The sequence below is a fragment of the Lathamus discolor genome, chromosome 2 (genome assembly GCF_037157495.1).
Source record: "Lathamus discolor isolate bLatDis1 chromosome 2, bLatDis1.hap1, whole genome shotgun sequence".
NCBI lineage: Eukaryota > Metazoa > Chordata > Aves > Psittaciformes > Psittacidae > Lathamus > Lathamus discolor.
In genome coordinates, this window is record NC_088885.1 from 23,143,319 (window position 1) to 23,162,406 (window position 19,088).

The 19,088-nt window shown below is 39.8% G+C and overlaps 1 protein-coding gene across 1 annotated transcript in view; it reads left to right on the forward strand.

Annotated features, from left to right (window-relative positions):
* Window positions 1-2,950: 2,950 nt before the first annotated feature.
* CMC1 (C-X9-C motif containing 1) overlaps window positions 2,951-19,088 on the forward strand; it is a 42,923-nt gene continuing 26,785 nt past the window's right edge. The window contains exons 1-2 of the mRNA XM_065666134.1: window positions 2,951-3,053; window positions 14,721-14,813. Coding sequence (XP_065522206.1) covers window positions 3,017-3,053; window positions 14,721-14,813 — 130 coding nt within the window. The 5' untranslated portion in view covers window positions 2,951-3,016. The remainder of the gene's footprint in view (window positions 3,054-14,720; window positions 14,814-19,088) is intronic.

The window sequence follows — 19,088 nt, forward strand, 5'->3', positions numbered from 1 at the left end:
AGGTCATCATAGTCTTCATTCTTCTTGCCAGACCTGCAAAGAAGACCTGCAGAAAAATCCCATTTCTGTTTTCTCTGTTATCCTGTTTTCAGTTCTGTTACTGGAGAAGAAGCAGGAGCCTACAACTTCAATTACTTACAAAGTTGTTGGACTTTTCATTTTGTATTTATTGTCTCCATCAAAGGACAGAAATACTACTTCAAAGCTAAGTACTGTCTAGGCTACTATCAGGTCCCTGAAAATTATCAAATTAACACAGAAATACATAAAGCTGCCATGTAAGTTCGAAGGGCTCCATCTTAGATAAATCTTCACAGTTCTGTTTCTGCAGGACATACATAAACACAAGTAGCCAAGAGCTTAAGAACAGCAAAAAATGTTAAATTATTTCCTTAAAAAAAAAAAAAAAATTAACTTACTGTTGTAAATGCACATTACATTCTCCTTTTTGGTTCTCATGCTGAAACCTGCTTTTTGTGTCAAATGTTTTCTTGTATTTTCTCACTCAATAGATATAATAGTTCTTCATAGATTGGCGGGTATATATATATATTTTTTTTAAACACTCTCTTACATTCATCGCAGAAGTGGCATAGTCCAAAACCCCCTAATGAAACAAATATGAATAAACTGATATGTTGGATTTTCACAGCCCTGTTCAATTAAAATCCTCAAATCAGTGTATAAACATTAACTGAATTGCTATAGGTTAAAGTTACAGATAACAGTGGTGATATCCACATTTTAATCTAAGGAATGAGATAAAATTTGTGGATTAAAAAAAATAGATAAAAGCATAAAGACACTTAATTGTTTATAACACAAGTGCTCTAGATCAGTAAGGCCAAAAGCATTCGTGTGGAAGATTTTGCCGACATCACGCTCTACTAATTTCTGTGAACGTATCAGCACGAAGAAGTCAGTTCTTTGTGTGGCCTCCAGTTGAAACAATCCATTTTTAAATAAAGAGACTGAATTTTCACTCTGGGAAAATAATGTAAATCTGGGGGGAAACGGTGGACTTGAAACTTTAATGAAAATTCATTTTAAGAATAAATAACATGGTAATTGTGATCAAAATTCCTCATACTGATTTTTTTTTCTAGACTGCTTATTGTTATCTTTCAGAGGCTTACAAGGTGTTTGGGGAAGACTCCTGGACCTGCCAGTTCCCTGAGAATGTAATGCTTAAAGCTTACCTTTCCCCTGAACAGGAAGTAACAATGCAGGATAACAGAGGAAATGCTATATTTAGAAGATTTTCCATATTTAGGCTAATTTTCCATACCAACTCTCAGTCTAAAATGTTGACAACAGGAAAAAAAGGGTAGGCTCTTTGAAAATTCCATACTGCATTGGTTAAAGTAAGTTCTGAATTCCAGCTATGTCTCCTTGTTTTTCATTTCTCTTAATTTCGGGGGAATCAGGTTCTCACATTTTTAAATGTATGGTAATTTTTCACAGGTTTTATATTCCATGTTTTGTTTCTGGAATTGGGCAGCCCTGCCTCATGCCACTAGTAACTAAAGAAAGACCAGTCATATACTTAAATATACTACAGACTCATAAATGAAAGATACCACCAGAATTACTCCTTTGCCATTAAATTATATTTCACGTCTCAATGCTTACTTACACAGGCAGACCAAAAGCACACACAGATAAATTAGCCATTTTTAACAGTATCAAACTTTCAGTCACACTGTCCAAAAACATATTATCTTTCTACAGACCCCCTTATTTGTGTAAGTTTTTCAACAGCAACTGCGCTGTTCTTCAAATTTTGCCTTAAAACTTGTATCTTTTTAATAACCAAGCAGTTAGTAGCCCTTATTCATACCTCGATAGCACCTTAAAAGCATCTGTTTGACCTTTTGATTGCTATCATTTATTATGCAAAAAAGGGGCCTACAAAAAGTCTGGAGAGGGACTTTTACAAGGGCATTTAGTGACAGGACAAGAGGCAATGGCTTTAAGATGACAGAGAGGAGATTTAGATTTAGATTTAGACATTAGGAAGAAACTCTTCCCTGTGAGGGTGCCGAGGCACTGGCACAGGGTGCCGAGGCACTGGCACAGGGTGCCCAGAGAAGCTGTGGCTGCTCCATCCCTGGCAGTGTTCAAGGTCAGGCTGCACAGGCTTTGGAGCAACCTGTCTAGTGGAAGGTGTTCCTGCCCATGGCAGGGGGTTAGAACTGGGTGAGCTCCAAGGTCCCTTCCAACACAAACCATTCTATGATTCCATAATGATTCTATGTTTTACACAGCAAGGTCCTTCTTTTGCATATAAAATGCTTGGGAAAAATTACAGAACATTGACACAGTACCAAAGGGAGATACTTGAAACCCCTGATGCTGAGCAGCACAGAGATAAAAAAATGTAAGCTGTAAGTAACTGAGGTTTTGAGTAATCTACCACAAGTTTCTGTAGCAGTATTTTTCCTGAGTTTCTGGTGGGACACAAAATTTCCTAATTCCTCCATTACCTTAACACTTGTCACAGGAATGTAGTCCCGTCTCTTTCCCAGCCACTACAATGGGAAGCTCTTTTTAAAGCGCACAAACTAACTAACTCATTGACAAAAACACCCACCAAGGTAACTCTCACCTTCCACCCCAAGGGCTCCCTCGCGACTGGGAGACTGGTGAGGCCCTGGCACAGGTTGCCCACAGAAGCTGTGGCTGCCCCATCCCTGGCAGTGTTCAAGGCCAGGTTGGACGGCGCTCGGAGCAACCCGCTCTAGTGAAAGGTGTCCCTGCCCGCGAGCCGGGGGTTAGAACTCGATGAGCTTTGAGGTTCCTTGCCACACTAACCACCCTCTAACACCCCTCCCTCCGCCTCTCTCAGGCCCCACGCTCTCTCCCACACCAGCGCCACTGGCGCATGCGCTTTTCCTCCTCCTTGCCTGCCCAGAGAGGGGAAGGAGAGGCGGTGCTCGGTTGTGCCACGCCTGCGCGGCGGGGACCGGGGGGGTGTGTGCGGGAGGAGCGGGCCGTGCGCAGCCGTTGCCGTAGCATGGAGCCGCAGATGGAGCCTCCCACTGGCAATGCAGGTAGGGGCGGCTGCCGCGCTGGCAGCTGGGCAGGGCGGCGGCAGTCAACGGCGCGCCCCCCTCTTTTTTCCTCCCTCCTTTCCCCCTTTACCCTCAGCCCGCCTCGCCGGGGCTCTCTGTGGGTAGTCCCTGTCGCCTTCCGCTGTCCCCTTCACACTGCCCAGCGAGGAGAGCCGGCTGGGCTGTCGCGCCGGGGAAGGGTCACTCCGAGGGGCTCGGCCCACCCTCCGAGCAGCGCATTCATCTCCGCGTCCTCCCTCCCTCTCTCCCCGCAGCCACGGCCGTGACCTCCAGCGGCAAGACGTGGGTCGCGGCCCCTGGCCTTGCCTGAGCGCCGAGGCGTTGGGGGGCCCGCGGAGCCCGGCCTGCTGAGGCCTCCTGCGCTGTGCAACAAGTAGAGAGGCAAATTACCAAGGTTATCGTAGAAGCAGAGAATACCGGGTTGGAAGGGAACTCAGGGATCTAGGCAAAGCACGACCTAGAGTAGGTGTCCCAGCACTCTGTCCAGCCAAACCTTGACAGTTGGGGAGTCCACCAGTTCCTTGGGGAGATTGTTCCAATGGCTGATTGTTGTTGTTGTTGTGAACAATTTTCCTCATGTGTCCGACTGGAATCTCCACAGGAGTAATCTGTCTTCTAGGTATAGCCTGACAAGCACAGAGTAGAGTGTAATAATGACTTGTTTATCTCTGCCGGTGATGTTCTTGTTGATGTAGCCCAGCATCCTGTTATCTTGCGTTGCAGCAGATACACACTCTTCACTCATACTGAGTTTCTTGTTCGGCAGGACCCCCAGGTCCCTTTCCACAGAGCTACTCCCCAGCCGGGTAGACCCCAGCATATGCTGCATTTTCGGGTTCTGTTTACCCAGATGCAACACCTTGCACATTTTTGTTGAACTTCATGAGGTTCTTGTTAGCCCACTCTTGCAGCCTAGCCTGGTGTGCCTGCAGTGTGGCTCTCCCTTCCGAAGTGCCATTTCCCCACTCCGTTCAGTATCATTAGTTTAATAAGTTGCAGCTTAGTCCTCCTAAGTTTGTGCTATCAAGCTCTTGTCCAGAGAGTTACAGCCATGTATCCCCCTAGTGAATTTAAGCCTGTGTGCTTACACCTGCGTAATACTCATGTGCCCTGTTCCTGAGGCTGGTGCATTCAGCTGGGTACATTATACTTCAAAGGCCAGTCCCCTAGCAGAATGGACCCAACAAGGTGCTCGTGTGTTTCAGCTAACACGAGGTGTTAAGACAGTTGTAGCTAGGGATGAACTGCCGTGGTCCTGACTGTGCATCTTGGTACATGTGGACTGTGGCGGCTTCTTCAAAAGCCAAAGGATGCTGGCCAAGGCAGAGCTTTTAATTTGTAATGGTAACCTGTCCTGGGTCTGGCTCTGCAGGCCCTGCAAATAAACCACAGAGTAATCAAGTTCTGATTTTGTTGATTATATCACCTGAGCGTTGATCTGTTTAAATTCAGAAAAGTGTCATAAAACTTACCACTGCATTTCAAGTGGTGGTTGTTCATCTATAGTGTAATTTTGCTTCCCAGTTGTCTTTTGGAAAAAAGTGTATTTGAATAGTGTATTATTACACTATTCAAAACAAAGAAGGGCTCCAAACACTGAAGTTCATAAGAGTTGCCTATTTATGTCTATAATGACATTATATGTCTTTCGTTATCCATGTTGTATGATAGCTGTGGTAGAAGTACTGCCTGTGTAGTACTGTGGTTTAGGTTAGCTGTGGTTTGGGTGCATGATATGTGACACCAATAGTGAGGTTTATCTGCTGAGTAGTGGTATTGCTTACTGGCTCTACCTTGTTATCCGGTATCTTTTGTTTATACCCCCTTTGCTCCCCTTCCCCTCCATCAGTTGCTGGCTGTTACAGCTCTGTTAAAAACCTCAGAATGTGACCTAAAACTGAAGATGTCTAAGTGAGGTTGTAGAGAAATTGGAACAATATCTGCAAGAGGTGTGAGCTGCTCTAGTCATATCACCAAGGTGTTAACTTGAATACACCACATGCTGTAGTTCTTCACATCATCGTTAACTGCTTCTTGGTTCACATACCAGAAAAAAGAAGGAGAGTCACAGTTTAGTAAATAGATACTGTGATGATGCTTTGGTTTATGGTCACAAAAGCCACAAATATTCTCATGGCTGTACCAGAGTGTAGGGTGCAAATATCAAGGAGTCCTCTGAAGCTCAGAATTTAGAATCTGTGAATTGTGTCATGATTTCTATGGGAGGAGTTTTTTGACAGCCATAGTTTGAAAGAACTGTGGCTGTGTCAGTAGGTGATCGCATCCAGAAAGTAAATTGGTAGATAAATCCCTTGACAGAATCTTATATTACACTGGTTTGTGTCATCCTTCAGAAGAATGTGCTGCAGCCCAGCACTGAAGTTTGTTTATTGTATGCAGCACTTCCAAAACTCTTGTAGGATACTGTTTTCAGTAGTAGAAGTTATAGGTTACTAGAAAACTCATTTTATTTTTACTGTGCACTTGGTTATAGCTGTCATTTTCAGATGGTGATGTTTGGATTCCTAGTCAAAGATCCACACATGTGTAAAGAAGTAGGGTTATTGACAGTAGCTTGAATACACAGTACTGGCTTTGGTACACATCCTGGACATTTTTGGGGGTCTTAAAAACAGAGGGGTTGAAGGCCAATTTCATAATTTTCCTAAGATACTTAACATGTCTGTTTCTTAAGTCATGTTGAAACCTAGGCTGTTAGGTACAGCAGTAGGATATCAGTGGAAGGAGAAAGTTGGGCTTGCAGAATAGTTGTCACTTGGGTCAAAGTGACATGGGCAGTAGGACAGAGGTAGAAGAATATTCTGAAAGGAATGAAAATAGGGATTCAGAAGATAGGAGGAAGTACTGGGAGATAAAGCAATGTTGAATTTATGGGGCAAAAATAAGTAAAAGGAAGAACAGTTTCAGCTTTTAGTTAAACTTTTAGGTAATACTTTTGACTTGTTTAATTAAAATTTTATTTGTGATTTACATTGTGTTCCTTTATGCCTTATCACACAGTTCTGAAAATCAGTAAAGAGGATTATGCAGTGCTGGAGCCACTGATTAGTGTTATTGGGTGTGGTGGGAAATCGGATGTGGATAGCATCTCCTCTCATAATTGTTTGGGGGTTTCACTTGTTCTTAGATTTTCCTGCACCCCTTCTTCATCTGGGTATTTTACTCTTTCCATTCAGATTTTACCTGTTACTCGTCTCTTATTTCTGATGCAAATTACTGCAGAGTTCTTGAGGTCACTGTAGAACTCTATTTATGCGGTCTCTGTTTATATACTCCAGATAGATTGTGATTTTTGCAGGGCCTTTCTGTTTCTTACTCCAGGTAGAAGTAAGAAGTGAATTCTTGGACAACATCTGTTGTAAGTTAGAAAGGCACAGGAGGAATAGGGATTGTACATTTGGGACTGATTTGAGACAAGAAGTGCTCAAAAGTTAGGGCTTTGCTTAGAAGTGTGGAACCCTATGTACAGGAATCTGTGCTGTTAATGTATTTTTTTCTGTCCCAGAAAAAAACCCAAAATGTCTATTTGGTTGCTGAAATATTGCTGCATGGTGTCTTTGTTTAAGTGACAGAAAGTTGTGTTGAGGATTTTACATCAGTTACCGAGTGAAGCATTCAGAATCTTTAAAATAGCAAAATTAAGGTTGTCTGCGCTATTTTAGTGCTTGGCCAGTCCACGGCGCTATTTGTTACTGACTTTGTGTTCCATGCATTTTGCTGGAATCCTCATCTATAGGTGTAAGAAGGGATTTAAGGTGGGTTGGGGCGTTCCCTTAGAGGTAGCACACATCCCTAACTTTTCCTAACTTGCAGGTTTGTCATACTTGCACAACAGTTCAGGCTAGTTGTTAATGAAACATGCATTATTATCAATAGTACATATTAAGCCCCAATCTGTAATTAATTTTCAGGCCCTATAACTGGCTTTGCTATGTGATCAAGAGTGTATAAAAGTCTCCTTGTGTCAAAAATCTTCACAAGCAACTTCAGGCTTGGCCTTACTTATTACTCACTAGTTGTATGAGCATTTGCAATCCTCATGTAATTACAGAGAAGTGTGCTGCTTTTGGTGTGCTTTTCCTTTTCTTTCTAGATATTACAGACTTGCTGTAGCATAGCCATTGTTCATTTTTTGCAAACAGGCTTGTCAGTATTCTTGTAATCCAGTACTGCCGTACTGCAAGAACATGAGCCCCAAAGCAAAATGTAAGATAACAAATTCAGCCAGTGAAAAAGGTGAAAATTGACTTTGAGGTGACGATAGAATGGTGAGAAGTTAAAGCTTTGGAAATTTTCCCTGGTGTTGTCATCCCTGTACTCCATCTTAATTTAAAATGATGTCAGTATTAGATAGAAAGATCTCAAAATCTGTAACTTTTTAAATCGAAATTTATTCATATACATTTAAACAAGAAAAAAAGATTGTTATGTAGAGAAGCTTCACTGATCAGCCTCTTTTGCTTTTAAATCAGGGTTCAGGATAGCATGAATGTTGTTTCACTTGAATTATAACACTTCTGTCACTTTATGGTGTCCTTCAGTACCTTAAAACCTTAGACTATTGTACATATGCAAACACTTGTGTGCAAGTGAAATTACCAAACTCCTTAGCATTTCACATATGCATAGAGGTGTTTGGTCCTGGTCCATCAGGCCAGTTCACATTGGATGTTTCTGACTGGTGAAATCCTTGAGCAGGATCCTGTATGCTTTTTGTAGGACTGAAGTTACAAAGCAGTATGCTGAAACTATTTGTTACTTTTGCGCTGTGAATCTCTTGGCAATAAAATAAGGGCAGAGAAGCCCCCTCGCAGGCTACAGGATTGGGTACTAGAATTATTTATTGCAATACATAAAATTGATGTTGTAGGAAACCCCCCCAGATTTTAGAAACAAGTGTTTTTTTCCTACCAAGATTTTAATGTGTCTGTCTCTAAATTATTTTGTTCCAATACATGACTTAGTGTACTCAAGTAGAAGTTTTAAGTAATTGCCAATATATTCAGTGATACACTTTTTTGATAACTGTTTTTATACTACACATACATGCAGATGATTTCACATGACTTAGCATAAGGTTGGTAACTTTTATTTAATATAAAGTGGCTAAACTGGGCAGAATAAAGGAGATACAAATTTTCAGTTGAATGCATTATCTTCCAGGAGGAATAGTAAGTTAAATTATCTTTGCCTATCCAAAACACCATTCCAGGTACACTAAAATCTGAAATGAGTTTTGAAAAACTTTAGCTTCTAGAGCCAATAGTGTGATTGATGAAAGAAATGTTTGCCAGTAAGCATGAAATTAACACTGTGCTGCTACTTCTGTTGCTAATGAAAGTGTACTTTTTCAGTGTAGTTTTACAATTAGCTCACAGGCAAGTGTTTTAAACAAAAACTTTGGGATGAAACAAGAGTATTTACAGCATAGAAATATTTTTTTTTATCAAGTGATATGAGAAATAACTGAATCTGTCAAATTAATGTGCTTACATGGCTTACCTATAAACTTGTTATTCGTTCTCCAGCCCAAGTTAACTTCAAGTGGTGTTTGTACCAGAGGTCAGCATGAGAGAATGGCTGGTGAACTCAAGTTTAGTGGACTCATCACAGATGAAGGCAAGACCTTCCTTCTGTTCCAGGGAAACAGCTGTCTTACACTTCTTTAGGGTGGGGATTTAATTTAAACATGGTATGAGTTAAAGAATGGGAATTCTGGATGTATCTTCTTGTTTCTCTTCCCTTTCACTGTAATAACTCTTACTATTTCTGCTGCTGAAGTTTTCATTAAAACTTTCTCAAGTTCTATTTCTTAGCTTAAAAAGCCAAAGTATCTTAGAAATCTGCCCACTGACGGTTGTTTATCTTTGACCTGGGGTAACAGTTGGACTTGCTGATCTTTTCCAACCTAGTTGATTCTATGATGGCAGCTGATGAAAACGTGCAGGGAAAAAAATAGCAAGGTGCACTAAAAAAAAAAAAAGTTCCAAAATGATTCTTACTGGAATTGCTATAGTATTTAAAGTACACAATAGAGTTTTAAATGTGCATAATAAACTGAACCAAGAAAATCCAAATCACTGATTGGATAACAAGAAATGCATGTTCCAAAAACTGTTGCTGGACTCGACTTGCTTCTTTGATGCAGAAGGTTTGAGGCTTCTGTAAATTTCTGGGTAGACAAGGTTTCAACTTTTTCCCAACTTTTCTGTGTAATCTGTGTCCCGGCTACCTGAAGTCGTTAGAGAGATGGAAGCGATAAATTGCTTATGACCTGCTGTAAACTACCAGCAGAAGTGACAAAAGGGTAAGTCAGTTACCAACTGTGTTGAATGAAGAGAAGAGGTAATAAGACCTCTAGGACACTCTTCTAGGAAAGCTTTTGTTTTAGTAACCCCTTTTTGTAGTAGTCCTCTAATTAATATGACAAGCCACTACAGTCCCTTTCATTATTAGAACTGTAAAGGAGCTTTGTGTTGCGTTCTCCTCTTGTCTTCTTAAAGGTCTGCTGCCTACAGCACAGGTAGCACCCTGGTCTCAAGGCCTTCCTCAATCCTGCAGTCAGAGTTTAGGAAGCCAGGAGCGTATTCATCATCTGCTTTCCCAGCTTCCATATGGAGTGAAATTGATGTATATTCTGGGCTGTTTTGGCTGTGTTCTGCTGTAGTTGCTGTGACACTCTCGTTCGTATTGGTATATTTATTTCCTGATTTTTTTTTTTTTTTTTGTAATTTTTACAGAAATCATGAAATCCATTAAACCAGATTGCTCTGGTCCTTGGACTTCCATGGCAATAAACACCTTTTGCAGCTCAGGATTTTGATCAATCACAAAAAACTATTACTGTTGTAGTCTTGTGCCCTACATATTGCATGCAACCAGAGAACTGCTGCAAGCATTGAGATTTGCCAAACCCCACAGGTTTTATTTGTAGGGAAAAAAAAAAAGGAGCGGGTCTTAAATGTCTTCTTAGCGTTTTGCTGAATAGGGATATCTCCCAGTTTTGTAATCTCTCCTTCCTTGAATTCTTTATCCTGGGCTGAAGATGTATGGAAATCAGTTTCTCTTTCACAGAGATATTCCCTTTTCTGTAGTTTTCTCCCCTTCTGTCTTTTTTTTTCTAGCAACTGCAAGTTTATAAGCTGGATACCCATTCTTTATCCTCTCCTCTGTTCCTTGTCCCCACAAGGAGCAGCAGCATTCTGTAATGTGCTGATCTCTAAGGAAATAGTAGTTTCACCACACAGATTCCTCGGCTGTGGCCTCATTTCCCTTTCCAAGGAGCTGCTGACTTAGACTCTGTAACACATGCAAGCTTGCATTGGGTTTTAATTCTGGCTTAACTTCTGAATGTATTTTTACAAAATACTTAGTTTTTACTGTTAATTGTATTTAGTCTGCTTTTTGTAACCTTTACTCAGTTAGCTTGTGTTCATCCATCTGTCCCTTGTAATGTTGGTGATATTAGGAAATTTCAGTAGAATGTAAGGTAAAGGTAGTATCTCAGAATATTAAGTTAGTCTAACAAACATGCCAGAGTTTTGGCTGGCAGGGTGAGAAGGAAAAGCTGCTGTTGACATTTATCTGGCTCTCTGGAAGCTGAGAGGTAGCGTGTTCTTGTTGGTTCACTTTGAGGTCAGAGGCTGTGGTCGTCTAAAACAGCCTACCTAGAAGACCAGGCAAAGTGCATGGAGGATGTCGGTGGCAAGGCAAACTGTGGGAAAACGTTGTTTCTTGCATGTTGGGGGATAATTTTGTTGATGATTTGAAGATACAATAGTAGTAGGTCTATTGTAATGCAAATTCTTCTGTAGGGACTAGTCTGCAGCAAATCTGGTGTTTGAATAAGAATTATCTTAGTGCAGAATAGTGAACTTTCAAAGGAAGAAAAGAAGTATTTATTCTGGAAACTAATATAGTTGAAAAACGGCAAAAGGAATTGGTGGTTTCACATCATGGCTGTCTCATGTTTTTTGATGAAGTCTTGCTTCTGAGGTGTTGTTTCTTTGAAAGTTCTTACCATATATGTTACTGCAGAACTGATTAGGTTGGACTGATGATGATGTTGCAAGTGCTTATAGATATAAAAAATGCAGCTAGTCTGCACATAACTATGTGGCATCTGGTATTGTTTATATTTATACCTTATTTTTCTTTAATATTTTGTATAAATGCTAGGGATACCAACTTCAGTCAAGTGTTTTACTATCCTTGAAGGAAAATCACTGTAATTGTAATGTAATATATAGTTTGGAGTAAAGGAAGAATATTAAAATACTCAAGATGTTAGAATTGAAACTCATGAGTAGATACAGTACTGCCCAAGCTGAACATCTGTATTTGAGCTATTTGGAGAGACTGTTGCACCTAGACACCTAAAACTATGTCCTATGCACTAAAAGATTTGAATGGCAAGTGCTTTTTATAGATTAAAAACTGATACTAACAAACATTCTTTTAAAAACTGTAGTGGTCTTTATTCCTGTTTCCTTTGTATCATTGAATAATGACCTTTGGATTACTGTTGTAGCTCTCTTCTGATTCTTCATATTGGACACTGCCTGTGGCCTGGGTGTGCCCTCTCCTTCCTGCATTCTCAGCCTGTGCAGGTTTGACAACTTGGGACTAAAAAGAGGGAGTTTTCCTGGAGCACCCCTCTGGCTCTGGTTGAGCTGGTGTTAACACCAGTACAGCTACTTCTTGCTATCAGTCTAATGCCCCTTTTCTTTTGAATAATCAAACAGAAAATTGGGTACTTAAGCTAAGATAAAACATGAAAATCCTTTTTGACTGTTCTGAGCTAACAGAGTGAAGCCTTCTCTCTTTCTTTTTTTTTAATTTCTGAGAATACTCTTGTCCTATTTCCTCGCTAGCCTTCAGTTGCATTACTGTCTGCTTCTCCTCTTTGCCAGTAGTGGCTGGCAGATATAGAGCCTTGGAGCCCTGTGCTTTGTTGCGGGAACCTTGGATGCTTCTCACCACCTCTGCACCGGGGGAAGCCTACCTGCCTTTCCAACAACCTAGAGACTTCTGTGCTGTCTGCTACACTTCCATGTATGCTGGGGTATAAAAGTTAAATGAAGTAACTGTCGGAACCCTGATAAGTAGATCTAGTTACTCCAAAGTGTAAGCTAGCTGAGAAGTACTTCTTTTGCATGTATTTGAGTTAGTTTTCTGTCTTGAACTGGTCACTCACTGTGTGGTAAGTGTGTAATAGTGATGATATGATGACGGTGAATGGGGGACTGTTAAAACTTCCCTTTTGGTGACAGCTACCACGCCACTTGCTTATCTGTATCCACTTTCATAGATCAGCTTAGTTTCTGCCTACTCTGAGCACCAGTATAACCAATTCAAATTAAAAGCAAAAATAAAAGGGAGGGGGACACTTAGCCTGTAATTTATCCATTTGTGCTCATGACAGTTCAGTTTTCTTCTTGTCCTAGCCTCATGCAGTTCCTTCTCATGGGCAATTTACGCAGTTGTATAGTGAAATGGATCATTTATCTACCTGAAAAATTGTCTGACAGTAAATGTATTTCCCTCTAAACCAAATTAACTTCCCTTTTCAGTGTACCACAGGGCTGCAGAGCACATCTGAGGGGGCAGAGGGGAAAGAGCATCATAGGGACTGGGAGAAGGCAGGATTGTTGCAGTACCAGCTTGCTGTGACTGGAGTTAGTAGAGCTGAGGCATGTACATAGCTTGCTGGTGCTGTTCCCTGCCATGCTATTCAGCTGAACTGGTTTGTCCTTTTTAAAAAACACGGTTAAAAGTTTTATGACAGCTTTGTGTTGTCTGTAACATAATAAATGTTCAGCACAGTAATTGCACTGATACTCTGCAGCAAGTTAAAATGAAGGATATTTAATTGTAATTATCTCAGTCATGAAAATCTGAGCATAAAAACAAATCTAAGTCATAAACTGTTTGCATTTGGTATTTTTATTGTATTTACAGAAAATACTTTGTTTTCTTTCTTTTGCTGTAGAAATTCCATGTAAGAAATTTTTGAGGAGAAATGTTTTTAGTTCAGATTGTGTATATTGCTCATTGTAATCCTGTTTTGTTGCCAGAGTCCCCTAATAATAGCACATACTCAATACTGTGTAACTTCATAACATAACCCTATAGCATTAATAAACTTAAAATGATGATGACTAAAAAGAGACTAGAGAAATGTCAGTCTCTGCTTTTTGATCTAGAATTAACTGAAGATGCTCTGAAAGATAGTATTTGAAACCTGTAGGTAACTTCAGTTTTACCTATTTCCTAAATTTTAGTACACTGCACTTCTAATTTCTTAAATAAGCAGTTTTAAAATGAAATTACTGTCACTCAAAATAATAGTGTATCTGACACTAAAGTTCTTATAATGTGAGCGTCACAGTTGATGCTATTCTGAAGCATAATATCAACATCAAAGGATGAAAAAATCATGTTTAAGGAGGAAAACCACGTATTTGGTTATAACTGTGTTCGACTATACAAACTTCTGAGCAAATATCCTTCAAATGGTTTTTAACTCAGAAGCTAGGAAGTAAAAAGCTTTGCTTGATAAATTCTCATTCCTTTGTTTTGAAGAAAGTGGATTTGGAAATGCAGTATTTTTTGTGTTTGTCTTATTTAGCTATTCAAAATCACCAGCTGTACCCAGAGTACCGAATTTGGTTTTGAGACAACTGAAAGTAAACTGCATCTATGCTTTTAAGAGCAGAATACAGGCAGCAGCATATATTCTTTCTAAAGTTGAATTTCTTAATGAAAAAACTCCTAGATCCTTCATCGAAGAGGCTTAGAATCATAGAATCATAGAATAGTTAGGGTTGGAAAGGACCTCAAGATCATCTAGTTCCAACCCCCCTGCCATGGGCAAGGACACCTCACACTAAACCATGACACCCAAGGCTTTGTCCAACCTGGCCTTGAACACCGCCAGGGATGGAGCACTCACAACCTCCCTGGGCAACCCATTCCAGTCCCTCACCACCCTAACAGGAAAGAATTTCTTCCTTATATCCAGTCTAAACTCCCCCTTTTTAAGTTTTAACCCGTTACCCCTTGTCCTGTCACTACAGTCCCTGACGAAGAGTCACTCCCCAGCATCCCTGTAAGCCCCCTTCAGGTACTGGAAGGCTGCTTCTTAGGTTTTTTTAAGAGCTCAAGTCTTCCATACAGCAATACAAATTTTGGCTGTGTTCTAATATTCTCAGCTTTGTGACAGTGAGTAAAAAATCAGTTTGTACAGGTAACATACATAGAAAAATACTAGTGGCAGGAAATAAAAGTAATTCTCAATGTCTCTGCAGTCTGTATGGATACCCTGTGTTTAGTAAGGCAGAAATTCGAATGTGTTGTCAGAATGTTCTACTTTATTTTTGGTTCATTGTGCACATGAAGCAGAACAGAAGCATTCAGAATAATGCTTATGTTTGTATCTGAGCAATTTTAAATCTTGGACTTTCCTGCCTTTTGATCTGTCTTTCCACGGTATTTTCTGCTCCCTGTTTTAGTATACTAGCGTATGTTATGTAAAGAATGCTGTGCTGTTGCTGTAGATTGACTTTCTCTGATGTGTAGATAAGAAAAAAAAAACTTTTTTTTTTTTTTTTCGCACTCTTGCAGAAAATTCTAAGCTGAGACATGTAGAAAAAGATGTTTTGATTCCACAAATAATGAGGGACCGAGCCAAGGAGCGGTGTTCAGATCAAGTGCAAGGTAAGAGTCAAATATTCATTGGGAAATCACATGTATTCACTTTTGTGCCCTGAATATAATCCTTGCTTTTGAAGTCAAGTAGTCAGACAGTTAATATGTATGATCTTGTTGTGGTTTAAACCCAGTCAGCCGTAAATCAGCCACGCAGTCTCTCTTTCACTTCCTCCCTTTTCTTCCCCCTGCTCCCGGAGGGATGGGAAGGAGAATCAAAAGCATGTAACTCCCACGGGTTGAGATAAGAACAGTTTAGTAACTAAGGTATAACACAAATCACTACTGCTACCACCAATAATAATAATAATGATAAAGGAAATAACAAGGGAAGAGAGTACAATACCACCCGCCGACTGATAATACCCAGCCCGCCTGAGCACCGACCAATACCTAGTCCAACCCTGCAGTGCCCTAGCCCTTCCGGGTAACTCTCAGTTACATCCTGGGCATGGCGTGCTGTGGTTTGGAATACCTCTTTGGTTAGTTTTGGTCAGGTTTCCTGTCTGTGCTTCCTCCTGGCTTCCTCTCCTCCCTGGCAGAGCATGAGACTCACAAAGTCCTTGGTTAGACCAAACATTTGAGCAACAACTAGAAACATCGGTTTTATCAGCGCTGTTCTCAGGCCGAAAGTCAAAAGCACAGCACTGCACCAGCTACTAAGAAGGAGAAAAAATGACTGCCACTGCTGGACCCATGACAGATCTGTATCTTATGTGTTCGCTGCAAAACCAGTAGTAAAACATATAAATCTGTCGTGCTGGCTTTGGCTGTGTATTTTCCACAATGACTTGTTCACAAGAGCTGTGGAATTTAGTATGATTAATATAAAAATTTCCACATCTTGGTCCAGACTATATGATGACAGAGGAATAGAAGAACTAATGTATTTCTGTGCCTAATAACTTGGTACTTACTTAAATGGAATTGCCATGTGAGCCTTCATTTAGGGGATATTCCCAACTAACTGCATCCATTCCAAGCCCAAATATTTTAATTATACGTGCACATAAATAACATACTTACTAGACAGATGTTGAAATAGGATGATGCAGTCCGCTTTTCTATGTTGTCACCTTCTTTTGAAGAGTACTGGACAGTAACTCTTTAAAGTTGGGTATCATCACTTTTGACACCCAAATGTTCATATATTCCTGTAAGAAAACTTTTTGAAGTCCCAGAAAGATAGAGCTACTTACACACATGTTAGCTGAGAATGTTGGTGTAAGAGGAATGTAAGAATGGGGAGGAAGGACAGAAATGAGGCCACAGAATTATTCTATACAAGTGTAATGCATTCAGTCAAGGGCACTTGCCTCTTGTCACCTGGATCTGTGCTCACTAAACTTTTTAAATCACATACTCCATCAGTAAAAAGTATCTGAGCATGCAATTCTAATATATGTATATTTATTTATAAATTATATGTGCATACTAGTATGATATGTTCACAATAAGACAAAAATAGAAATTGAGATAAAGATGAAATAAAGAGTACTTAAAATAATTTTTGTTCTTTATCAATGGCACAAAACCCTTTTTTGCTCTGAAAGTATTAGTAACACTTTTATTTAGTGCTATATTATTGAACATACTTCATTGTTTAACACGTAATGGTACAGCAATTCAAAGGCCTGGTTCTAAGTTCAGTTTATTTCGGTACTTGGTTTTAATGGCTGTCAGAGCTAAAAGAAGATACCTTACAAACGTGTGGATCACAGTGGAAGCAGTGCATCATTCCCCGGACTTACTAAATGATGATACTAATTTTTCAATCCCATCCACAAATTTTGCTAAGTTTTCGCTTGAAACTGAGCTGGTAAATGTCCATCTTCCCTGGTGTCAGTCACTTGTTCTTCCAAACTAATCGGGAGGTGTTGCGTGTGTATGTTTTTTACAAATAGGTTGAAAGCCTACTGGAGTTCTCATTTGGAAAATTTTTAAATAGGATAAAAAACTCTGCTGCTATCCTTTGAAAGTGTACAGATATGAGAGGTGTTTGTAGGTGACACACTCACATTGTGCTCAGCAACAAAAAAACAAATACAAACCCACATCAACAGAGGAACAATTCCAAACATCTGTTTCCAGTGTGCTCTCTCCATAACTGCATTTCTTTGCAAAGCACTTAATTTCTCACTCATTAAAATGTCACCTTCACCTTGAAGGGACACATTAAGTGTGTTTAATTTTTGGAAATACCTGCTAGGTATCAAACTGCTCCCAGCCTCCTGTCATCATGTAAAGGTCAGCACGTTTGGTACACTTGTCTCTTCACAAAAGAGAAATGTGTAAAGTCTGACAACTCTTTTAAGCACTTTTGCTGTTTGTAACCTTAGCCTGGATTCCCTTTCTTATTCTAGTCAGAGAGCTGTTCCGTCAGTGGCTACACTTGCACAGTTTTTCCATAAAACATTGTTTTTTATTAAAGAAGCTATTTCCTGTGGAAAATATATCTTCTCTGGTACAGCTCTCTGTTGGTGGCTCCCAAAAAGATAATTTCATCATGCATTTCATTACTGAAGTGCAAATGCCGTAAGCAGAGAGAAGTTAGAAACTTCTTTACTTTCATACAGCTGTGTAGCAAACCTCCCACATTGTGTAACTTGTTCTAATATTTGTATCTTCAAATCTTCATCAGTATCTTCTATGCATCTTCCAACAGTATTTACTGACAAAGGTGTGCATTTTAGTTTGTTGACATACTGTTTTGCTGGCACTATTTCAGCAGTTTTTACCACGGAGAAAGAATAATTGTTTCCCTAATGGTATGTGGCTTTTTGTCTTTCGCTATTACCTAAGAAACTTCAAAGGGGGCTTCTAGACATTTGTCACTAGATTTAGAGTCAAGTCTAGTTAAAGAGGACCAGTGTATTTTCAAGCAGGTGCCTTTAGGGGTTCTCCAAAAGACATAAAAGAGTAGTGTTATAATTTTGAGATTGAGTAAGTGGGAAAAGAGTTGGGAATATCTGCCAAAGGGAAGTGGCATCACATGACAGGTAACTTCCAGTGCTGCCAAAAGGATTTAAAATACTTTTTTTTCTTTCATTTGAACGATAGTTGAGTAATTTTTACTTTGAATTCTGTATATGTTGGGGAGTAGGAAATGAAGAAGAAAAGCAATTAATGTGAGTCATTGAAAGAGGATGTAGTTAAAAATATTTTGAGAGCATGCTAGTTGTATAATTTCATTTGGGGATAGACTAAAGGGTTTGTGTGTGTGTGCTTTTCCTCTGAACTTTCTCTGTGTAGGATGAGGACTTCGTTTTCAGCATCTTAATTTTCAGTGGCAGCGGCCAGTACTGGAGATTCTTGAGCTAGGAGTTGTGAACCATTACCTCCCAGCTTCTCCATAGTTTTGCCTCCATAAATCTTAAAGCAAGATGCTATCTTTTTGTTGTCTTCCTCTTCCTGAATAGAGTTTACTTGTGTATCTTTAGGAGAATGAGGCTTGTAGATGCATCTGTCTCCCCCTTATCCCTCTGTCACATACCTGTAAGCCAGCCTTGATCAAATTGTGTGGAAGTTAGGGGTGGAAACTGAATATTTCTGATGCAATTTTTATGATCAAATAGACAAGCAAAATCCACATTCATATCCCTAATAAAAAAAAATAAAAGAAGGTGGTAGTATAAGTTCAGCACTTTTGTACAGCTTTTAAATCTGGATACAGGGGAGAGACCAAACCACAGGAGTGGTTGAGCAGTTTTGTGAACAGGAGAGTTTATGATCTCTTAAATCCATTGTGAAAATTGTCTTGTTAGTGCACACAGATAGGTGTTAATCATAGTAAATAGGCTGTGGGTTTTGTGCTGTAAACAATTATAAGCTATAAACGTAAGCTGTGTAATTAAGTAATCAAAACTCCTGCAATCCGGTTGGTGTGCTACAAAGTGTACACATGTGCATGAAATTGTGCTGTTTACATTGAGTGGCACAGCTACTCATTTAACTTGCTCTCAGTGCTTTAATTTTGGTTGAACAGCTCTTTGTTAATACACTTCTGTTTCATTTTGTCTTTAGGAAATTGTGGTAAATGCATTGGTAATATAGGAAATGAAGCTTTACAATTTACTTGATCACACTATGTTCATATGTGTCCCTATGGGGAGCCCCTATACTTTCAGTAGTGCTCTGCGTGAGCACAGAGGTCCATCTGTATGCAGTCGGTTACCTTAGCCTGCAGCTATACTACCTAGAGCTGTGTGCTTATCAGAGCTAATAATGCAAGTAGTGACAGCCTGTCCAGCACGTGTTCAAGAGCCATCCGGGGAAAAGAAACCC